The sequence below is a fragment of the Haematobia irritans genome, chromosome 1 (assembly GCF_050003625.1).
Source record: "Haematobia irritans isolate KBUSLIRL chromosome 1, ASM5000362v1, whole genome shotgun sequence".
Taxonomy (NCBI): Eukaryota; Metazoa; Arthropoda; class Insecta; order Diptera; family Muscidae; genus Haematobia; species Haematobia irritans.
In genome coordinates, this window is record NC_134397.1 from 83,790,450 (window position 1) to 83,800,707 (window position 10,258).

Consider the following 10,258-nt stretch of genomic DNA (forward strand, 5'->3'; position numbering starts at 1 on the left):
TAAAACATGTTTCACTTGTTTTTTACATTGTTTTCGATATATAGGAATAGTAAATATATTAGTTTTAGTTCGAATTGTTGCTAATTTGTAGTGAATTTACATATGTTATAATGAACATATTTTGAATATTTAAGACTAATGCAACTCCAATAAAAGTTAAACAAAAATTGGTCATAGTCGAGTTCGGGAACGAGCATATATATAAAGTGCACCTGCTAGATCGATATCCAAGAGATTGTGATCAACCAATTACCGTACCATTCCGTGACAACATAACGCTTCTGGAATGGTGAATGATGAAGGCTTTCACTGGCAAAAAGTTTTAAGACGGCAGACAATTGTAAAGCGACAGAATTGACGTTGACATGCCACCAAAAATTATTTTCCATTTGAACGCCTCCTTCGTCAGCCGAAATCGTCTATTGAGCCTGCAAATAGGTGTCTTTCTAACAGTGCACACCATTTCAAACCCAAGTACTTAAACCAATAACAATGGTCACTTTTATTCCTTATTTGTCGCCGAATTATTTTATATACATCTCATCCTGCAATTTGAAAGGAATTGGGAGGAATGTAAAAAGAGATATGGGTCCATAAGATACAATACAATTTACTTTTTTACTTTGAAATCTTCAAAAACATGTGTTTTTCTACATTCTATTTTGTGCCGCTAACTTAATTTTGTCATTTCATTTTGTTCTGCTTCGTTATTTGCTGTTGGCAATGCTAGAGAAATTGCATCAAATTTCGATCGAATGCCGTGATCCAAACTTTTAATCGTATCGACAATTTTTTCGATACGATTATGAATTCGATATCGAATGCCGTGATTAGCTCCCAGATAAATATCTCCTGATATTGAAAGTACTATATTACCTGTACCGTTAGCGATTTGTATCTGAGATTTCAAATCCGATATCTAAGCGGTATCTGAAGGAAGTAATGAATTATACTCGGATTGTGTCGTAAGAGTTTTTACCTTATGGTCCAAACTATCTTTGTAGGAATAATTTTTATCGATAGATTTTGAAAATTATAAGGTAAAATAGTGACAAAACGGAATGATAATATTAACAGGTTGGCTGATAAGTCCCCGGTCTGACACATAGATGGCGTCGCTAGTATTAAATGCATATTATTTTTATATAGTATCGACCTTCAAATGATTCGTGTCAAAATTTGACGTCTGTAAGTCAATTAGTTTGAGATAGAGCGTCTTTTGTGAAGCAACTTTTGTTATTGTGAAAAAAATGGAAATAAAGGAATTTCGTGTTTTGATAAAATACTGTTTTCTGAAGGGGAAAAATACGGTGGAAGCAAAAACTTGGCTTGATAATGAGTTTCCGAACTCTGCCCCAGGGAAATCAACAATAATTGATTGGTATGCAAAATTCAAGCGTGGTGAAATGAGCACGGAGGACGGTGAACGCAGTGGACGCCCGAAAGAGGTGGTTACCGACGAAAACATCAAAAAAATCCACAAAACGATTTTGAATGACCGTAAAATGAATTTGATCGAGATAGCAGAGGTCTTAAAGATATGAAAAGAATGTGTTGGTCATATCATTCGACAATATTTGGATATGCGGAAGCTCTGTGAAAAAATGGGTGCCGCGCGAGCTCAGCTCGTAATACACCCGAGTTTTTCCGTCGATATGTGACAATGGGTGAAACATGGCTCCATCACTACACTCCTGAGTCCAATCGACAGTCGGCTGAGTGGACAGCGACCGGTGAACCGTCTCCGAAGCGTGGAAAGACTCAAAAGTCCGCTGGCAAAGTAATGGCCTCTGTTTTTTGGGATGCGCATGGAATAATTTTTATCGATTATCTTGAGAAGAGAAAAACCATCAACAGTGACTATTATATGGCGTTATTGGAGCGTTTGAAGGTCGAAATCGCGGCAAAACGGCCCCATAGGAAGAAGAAACAAGTGTTGTTCCACCAAGACAACGCACCGTGCCACAAGTCATTGAGAACGATGGCAAAAATTCATGAATTGGGCTTCGAATTGCTTCCCCACCCACCGTATTCTCTAGATCTGCCCCCTAGCGACTTTTTCTTGCTCTCAGACCTCAAAAGGGAAGAAATTTGGCTGCAGTGAAGAGGTGATCGCCGAAACTGAGGCCTAATTTGAGGCAAAACCGAAGGAGTACTACCAAAATGGTAACAAAAAATTGGAAGGTCGTTATAATCGTTGTATCGCTCTTGAATGGAACTATGTTGAATAATAAAAACGAATTTTGACAAATAAAAATGTGTTTTTCTTTGTTAGACCGGGGACTTATCAGCCAACCTGTTATTTTTTCCATATTTTTTCAAATCGAAATACTCCTTGTTAATACAAAGATAGTCTTGATATTTTTACAAAGATTGTTTGATTTTTCTGTTATTTGGTTACTGTCAATTCATTCAATCATTTTTCCAATCATATGTATATAAATTTTGTTCCGCAATGATCCAATGTGAATTGGATTACTATAACATTTTGAATGTGTCGCGTAATGCCACTAAGGAAGAAATATTGCTAAGTTATCGAAAATTGGCTGTGAAACTATGTCCATATCGTGATATTCGACACGAGAGAGATTTTGGTGCGATAATCCAAGGGGACCAAATGACCCACATGTCCCCTATACCTTTAGCACGTCAATGGGAATACATCAACATGGCTTGCGACATACTGAGTGAGTTATTTGCCTAAGGCATATCTGTGCTAAATTCTGCCAGCAGTTTTTGAGTTCCATTTTGTAGGCAATGATTTACGTCGTGCAATATATGACCGATTTGGTGAAGCGGGATTGTTGAAAGGAATGTCCTTACCCAATGGTTTCTTTCCCCCATACCAATATCACGGTGACCATATGAAGGTTTACCACGATGTTTTTGGCTCATTTTCACCCTATGCGAATGTTATTGACTCCACTTTAGGGGTTTCATTGCCACTGTATAACAATAGCAATTATGGTATAGGAGTGAAGAGCAAGAATCCTCCGGTCTTCAAATGCATAGCATTGGACTTGGAAGATGTTTATCATGGATGTGTAAAGCTAATGCAGGTATGGCGTCAGGAAATTCTCGATGGAAATGAGTTTCGCATGGAAAAGCGAAAAAGAACCCTTAGTCTGAAAATTCCGGCAGGCGTAACGGCTGGTACTCGATTTTCTTTCAACGAAGAAGGCGATCAACATCCTACGAAAATACCCTCTGATATTATATTCATAGTGGAGGATAAGCCTCATAAGACATTCAAAAGGATTAATCAACATGATCTTTCGTATAGCCAGGATATAAACCTATGTCAAGCCCTAACTGGGTTCCACTTCAATGTGATCACATTGGATAAACGACACTTACATATTTCCATATCCGATGTGGTTCAACCAGGTTTCAAAAAAGTTATTCCAGGAGAAGGACTACCCAAATGTAACGATACGGATGGTATGCCATTGGAGCAAGGATTATCAAAACAGTTCGGCGATCTAATTATAGAGTTTAGAGGTGGGTTTTAAATTATTAACGATATGGTATGAATCTTGACATGTTTCTGTTTGCAGTAAAATTTCCCCAATATCTAACAAAGGACATGAAACATTTGACCCGAAATTATTTTGCTGAACTTAGAAGATTGGGAGAGAAAGGCGATACAATCATATGAAATTGTAGTATATTCGAAATTTAAAACAATTTAATATAAATCTCTTATATTAATCCATAACACCATTAATTAATAAAATAATTTCCTTAGAATAAAATGAATTATTAAGCCCAATTCTCAATATTCCCTGGGAATTCATTTTCCCCCAGAATAAAATCCTCCCATTCTAAACAGTACACCCTCAAAAAAAATCGCTTCTTTAACATATGTTCCAAACATATTTTGCAGGAAGCACATATATTATTGCATACTGCCGAAACATTAATATGTTTGTTTTATGTGAACATATTATATGTTTGGAAGCATTTTGAGCCAAAAATATTATATGCTTGGAAGAATTTTTCCCAAACACGATTGTGCTCATTCCCTAACATACTCGTAATTTTCACTTCCACGAAATTTTTTAGTTATTGGCACCTTTTTCTGTAATACAAATAATGTTGAAGAAATTATTCATTTTTATACATTTTTTAAATTTTACCTTTCGCCTGCACGGAGAATCGAACCGAGGACCATACAGTTTGTAAGCCAACACACTATCCACTGGGCTACGTAGCTGTTATAGTCACCAGTAGATAATTATCGTTTTAAGTTACATTTATATAGCATAGTTTGCAGCGCCCACGAGCCCATGCAAACATAACAATATTTAACAGAAACATACATTTGTTTGCCACGTGGAGCAGTGGTTAGCATGTCTGCCTTGCATGCAAAGGGTCGTGGGTTCAATCCCTGCTCCGACCGAACATTTTTTTTTTTAATTTACACATTTATATTTATACTATATTAAATTTTTTTAAATGAAACTTCGAAATGTGCGTTATTAAAGATTTATAGTCAGTAACAGTGCTTGATATAAACGAAATTGACTGATTTTTGGATAAAATATTTTTTTTTATTGCAAAAATAACAATTTTGTAATAAAAAACTGTTTTTGGACAAAACTTTAAAATTTGGAAGGAATTCAAAAACTAACAAAAGAAGAACGTGGAGTCGAGTATAAACATACATACATAATTTTATAATATAAACATAAATTTATTTAGGAGTGAAAAGTTTTTTACTAGCATTTAACACCATCGCTCTAAATTTCCTTTTATTTTTCTTAATAATTCATTTTAAAGAAAATAAACTTTTTAAATTGTTTTAGCTGTAAAACTCGAACTTAATGCCCGCTTTTATATTTGATGGTGTCCGTCAACTCCCCGTGGACTACTAAAGAGGAACTAAAGTTTGTTTTTTTTATTTCATTTTACTGTCCCAACTCTAACAAGTATATACGGCCGTAAGTTCGGCCAGGCCGAATCTTATGTACCCTCCACCATGGATTGCGTAGGAACTTCTACTAAAGGCTGTCATCCACAATCGAATTACTTGGGTTGCGATAACACTTGCCGATGGCAAGGTATCGTAAAACTTTTTAACACTGTCTTCTAAATTGTAAGTTAGTCCATAAGGGGTATATATTAAACAAAAAAAAGGCCGATTAAATACGTATATAATTCAGTTTGACAAAATTTTCTATAGAAATAAAATTTTGACAAAATTTTCTATAGAAATAAAAACTTGACAAAATTTTCTATAGAAATAAAATGTTGACAAAATTTTCTATGGAAGTAAAATGTTGACAAAATTTTCTTTAGCAATAAAATTTTGACAAAATTTTCTATAGAAATAAAATGTTGACAAAATTTTCTATAGAAATAAAATGTTGACAAAATGTTCTATAGAAATAAAATGTTGACAAAATTGTCTACAGAAATAAATTTTTTACAAAATTTTCTATAGAAATAAAATTTTGACAAAATTTTCTATGGAAATAAAATGTTGGCAAACATTGCTATAGAAATAAACTTTTTACAAAACTTTCTATAGAAATGAAATTTTGACAAAACTTTCTATAGTAATAAAATTTGACAATTTTTACATGGCTGTTAGAGGCCATATACTAACGAAATGTACCAAATTTCAAACGGATCGGATGAATTTTGCCCCTCCAAGAGGCTCCGGAGGTCAAATCTGGGGATCGGTTTATATGGGAGCTATATATAATTATGGACCGATATGGACCAATTTTTGCATGGTTGTTAGAGACCATATACTAACACCACGTACTAAATTTCAATTGGATCGGATGAATTTTGCTCATCCAAGAGGCTCCAGAGTTCAAATCTGGGGATCGGTTTATATGGGAGCTATATATAATTATGGACCGATATGGACCAATTTTTGCATGCTTGTTAGAGACCGTATACTAACATCAGGTACCATATTTCAAACGGATCGGATGAATTTTGCCCCTCCAAGAGGCTCCGGAGTTCAAATCTGGGGATCGGTTTATATGGGAGCTATATATAATTATGGACCGATATGGACCAGTTTTTGCATGGTTGTTAGAGACCGTATACTTAGACCACGTACCAAATTTCAACCGGATCGGATGAATTTTGCTGCTCCGGAAGGCTCCGCAAGCCAAATTTGGGGATCGGTTTATATGGGGGCTATACGTAAACGTGGGCCGATATGGCCCATTTTCAATACCATCCGACCTACATCAATAACAACTACTTGTGCCAAGTTTCAAGTCGATAGCTAGTTTCGTTCGGAAGTTAGCGTGATTTCCACAGACGGACGGACAGCCGGACAGACGGACAGACGGACGGACGGACATGCGTAGATCGACTCAGAATTTCACCACGACCCAGAATATATATACTTTATGGGGTCTTAGAGCAATATTTCGATGTGTTACAAACGGAATGACAAAGTTAATATACCCCCATCCTATGGTGGAGGGTATAAAAAGGCCGATTAAATACGTATATAATTCAGTTTGACAAAATTTTCTATAGAAATAAAATTTTGACAAAATTTTCTATAGAAATAAAAACTTGACAAAATTTTCTATAGAAATAAAATGTTGACAAAATTTTCTATGGAAGTAAAATGTTGACAAAATTTTCTATAGCAATAAAATTTTGACAAAATTTTCTATAGAACTAAAATGTTGACAAAATTTTCTATAGAAATAAAATGTTGACAAAATGTTCTATAGAAATAAAATGTTGACAAAATTTTCTACAGAAATAAATATTTTACAAAATTTTCTATAGAAATAAAATTTTGACAAAATTTTCTATGGAAATAAAATGTTGGCAAACATTGCTATAGAAATAAACTTTTTACAAAACTTTCTATAGAAATGAAATTTTGACAAAACTTTCTATAGTAATAAAATTTGACAATTTTTACATGGCTGTTAGAGGCCATATACTAACGAAATGTACCAAATTTCAACCGCATCGGATGACTTTTGCTCCTCCAAGAGGCTCCGGAGGTCAAATCTGGGGATCGGTTTATATGGGAGCTATATATAATTATGGACCGATATGGACTAATTTTTGCATGCTTGTTAGAGACCGTATACTAACATCAGGTACCCAATTTCAAACGGATCGGATGAATTTTGCCCCTCCAAGAGGCTCCGGAGGTCAAATCTGGGGATCGGTTTATATGGGGGCTATATATAATTATGGACCGATATGGACCAATTTTAGCATGGTTGTTAGAGACCATATACTAACACCACGTACTAAATTTCAATTGGATCGGATGAATTTTGCTCATCCAAGAGGCTCCAGAGTTCAAATCTGGGGATCGGTTTATATGGGAGCTATATATAATTATGGACCGATATGGACCAATTTTTGCATGCTTGTGAGAGACCGTATACTAACATCAGGTACCCAATTTCAAACGGATCGGATGAATTTTGCCCCTCCAAGAGGCTCCGGAGGTCAAATCTGGGGATCGGTTTATATGGGAGCTATATATAATTATGAACCGATATGGACCAGTTTTTGCATGGTTGTTAGAGACCATATACTAACACCACGTACCAAATTTCAATCGGGTAGGATGAAGTTTGCTCCTCCAAGAGGCTCCGGAGGTCAAATCTGGGGATCGGTTTATATGGGAGCTATATATATTTATGAACCGATATGGACCAATTTTTGCATGGTTGTTAGAGACCGTATACTAACATCAGGTACCAAATTTCAACCGGATCGGATGAATTTTGCCCCTCCAAGAGGCTCCGGAGGTCAAATCTGGGGATCGGTTTATATGGGGGCTATATATAATTATGGACCGATATGGACCAATTTTTGCATGGTTATTAGAGACCGTATACTTAGACCATGTACCAAATTTCAACCGGATCGGATGAATTTTGCTGCTCCGGAAGGCTCCGCAAGCCAAATTTGGGGATCGGTTTATATGGGGGCTATACGTAAACGTGGGCCGATATGGCCCATTTTCAATACCATCCGACCTACATCAATAACAACTACTTGTGCCAAGTTTCAAGTCGATAGCTAGTTTCGTTCGGAAGTTAGCGTGATTTCCACAGACGGACGGACAGCCGGACAGACGGACAGACGGACAGACGGACAGACGGACAGACGGACGGACGGACGGACATGCTTAGATCGACTCAGAATTTCACCACGACCCAGAATATATATACTTTATGGGGTCTTAGAGCAATATTTCGATGTGTTACAAACGGAATGACAAAGTTAATATACCCCCATCCTATGGTGGAGGGTATAAAAAGTGTATAGTGCCCTTTCGCTATTTTTATGAAGACCCCTGATTTCTTTTAAGGAACCAAGAAAAATATTGTGCCCATAATGCCAAAATGATAAACAAAACACATGTCCACACATACATAAAATGCTGCTCTCAAGGCGAAAACATATGCTGTTTGTTTTTCAAATGTCTATTCTCTTGGTTCCGAATGTCTATTCTCTTTATTCAAATTAAATAATATTTAGACTTAAGCATATCAAATTTTTGGCCTTATCATAAAACAGTTTTCCGAAACAACATACAAGCGGTTTCACAGAAATTGTTCTCTTTGACTCTTTTGCTGTGTTATATTGATATCTTTCGTCAACTCTCCCGTTTTCCATCTCTATTTCTCTCTATACTCTCTCTCTCTCTGTCGCTTTGAATAAAGTATCACAACATATGTATGTTTAGTCGAAATTTGTAAATTTATATATGTTTGTATTCACACATATGATTTTTATGAAACATTCATGCCCCAAACATAATATATTCTAACATATTAACATAGATGTCCCAAACATTTAGTGTTAGTTTAGGAACATTACATGTTCGCACTTAAATATATTGTGGTTTAAAATCGTGCCCGAAATACATTTTGTTTATATCGGAACATATGAAAAACATATTTTTCTAACAGTGTAGGGAATGAAATAGCAATGGAGAAATAATTAAGAGTATTCGAAGTCAGATGTTTCACTTCAACTGTTTTATTTTAATACAAATTCATAATTGAAACGTTGAGTTAAGAGCAAAAATCGTGAAAAATTTGTAGTTCCGTGTTTATGATAGTAACTGAGGAAGAGACGCATCAACGTAACAATGTTCAAAGGATGTCATTAACCCATTTGAGTTGGTGTTGTGGAATTGGGCCAGCTTCCACAGGATTTTGAACACAAAAATACCAACGTAACAATTCGGTTTTCAGGTTGAATATTGTATTTATTAAAATTCCTGTTATTTTTAAATACACTGAAAAAACAGTGAACCCACCAGGAAGAATAATTTCGGTTAATTTTAGAAAATTTTGAATATTTTTAGAAAATTTTAACTAAACAGTATAACAAACGCTGGCATCACGCCGATGTCATAAAAATAAGTTAATATTTTTCGACAAATTCAAGAAAATTTATTTGACATAATTAAGTTTTTTCACTTGTTAAAGAAAATTTTGTAGTTTGAAGGAAAAAATTGGAGTTCAAAATTGCAAGAATGTCTTTAGTGACATACGAAGTTCATGATGAACGCATTTGTAGTAAAATTTACAAATTTAAAGAAATATTGAACTATTTTGTGGAAGACATGAATTTAGTTAATCTTTATCCTTCATTTGTGTATATTTTTTTCCTCGGTTTTAGTTAATTTAACTAACGTACACAAAAAATTATTAGAGTAGAGGAAACTTTCTCCAAACATAATAATTCCATAAACTAAACGAAAGTTAAATTGGCTTTAGTGAAATAGAGAGTTCACTTTTTTTGAGTGTATAGATCAATGAAATGCATTCTAAATTACAATAATAAATGCGCATAGTTTTTGGTGTGAAATCTTTAAACCTTAAATAAATGATACATAAGATATAATATACTGTCTAGCGAAAGTTTTGTTTACTCTAATATTTTTTTTTTTTTTTTTTTGTACTAAAAAACGGAAGAAATTATACACAAATGAAGCATAAACATTTACTAAGTTTGTACTTCTCACAAAATATTTCATTATTTCTTTAAATTTGTAAATTTTACTACAAATGCGTCCATCGTGAACTTCGTATGGTACTAAAGACATTCTTGCAATTTTAAACTCCCAGATTTTTCCTTCAAATTACAAAATTTCATTTTACAAGTGAAACAAATTAATTATGCCTAATAAATTTTCTTGAATTTTTCGGAAAATATTTACTTATTTTTGTGATATCGGCGTAATGTCAACGTTTGTGATACTGTTAACATAAAATTTTCTACAAATTAT

At 34.6% G+C, this 10,258-nt stretch overlaps 1 protein-coding gene across 2 annotated transcripts; it reads left to right on the forward strand.

Annotated features, from left to right (window-relative positions):
• The first annotated feature begins 2,383 nt into the window (after positions 1–2,383).
• Positions 2,384–3,759, forward strand: LOC142239613 (dnaJ homolog subfamily B member 13). 2 transcript variants are annotated; one of them, XM_075311407.1, is made up of 3 exons: positions 2,384–2,687; positions 2,734–3,501; positions 3,558–3,759. In XM_075311407.1, exons 1-3 carry the CDS (start codon positions 2,456–2,458, stop codon positions 3,656–3,658), a joined length of 1,101 nt encoding a protein of 366 aa, XP_075167522.1. In that variant the 5' UTR covers positions 2,384–2,455; the 3' UTR covers positions 3,659–3,759. The 2 variants fall into 2 exon arrangements, with proteins under 2 accessions (XP_075167522.1, XP_075167529.1); XM_075311414.1 differs by having other exon boundaries at positions 2,385–2,687; positions 2,755–3,501.
• Positions 3,760–10,258: the final 6,499 nt, after the last annotated feature.

What these genes read in the sequence shown, in the direction of transcription:
- LOC142239613 (XM_075311407.1), top strand. Translation starts at nt 2,456, where the DNA reads ATGATCCAATGTGAATTGGATTACTATAACATTTTGAATGTGTCGCGT. An exon ending in CATGGCTTGCGACATACTGA is followed by an intron (nt 2,688 to 2,733) that starts GTGAGTTATTTG and finishes TTCTGCCAGCAG; the next exon opens with TTTTTGAGTTCCATTTTGTA. An exon ending in TCTAATTATAGAGTTTAGAG is followed by an intron (nt 3,502 to 3,557) that starts GTGGGTTTTAAA and finishes TTCTGTTTGCAG; the next exon opens with TAAAATTTCCCCAATATCTA.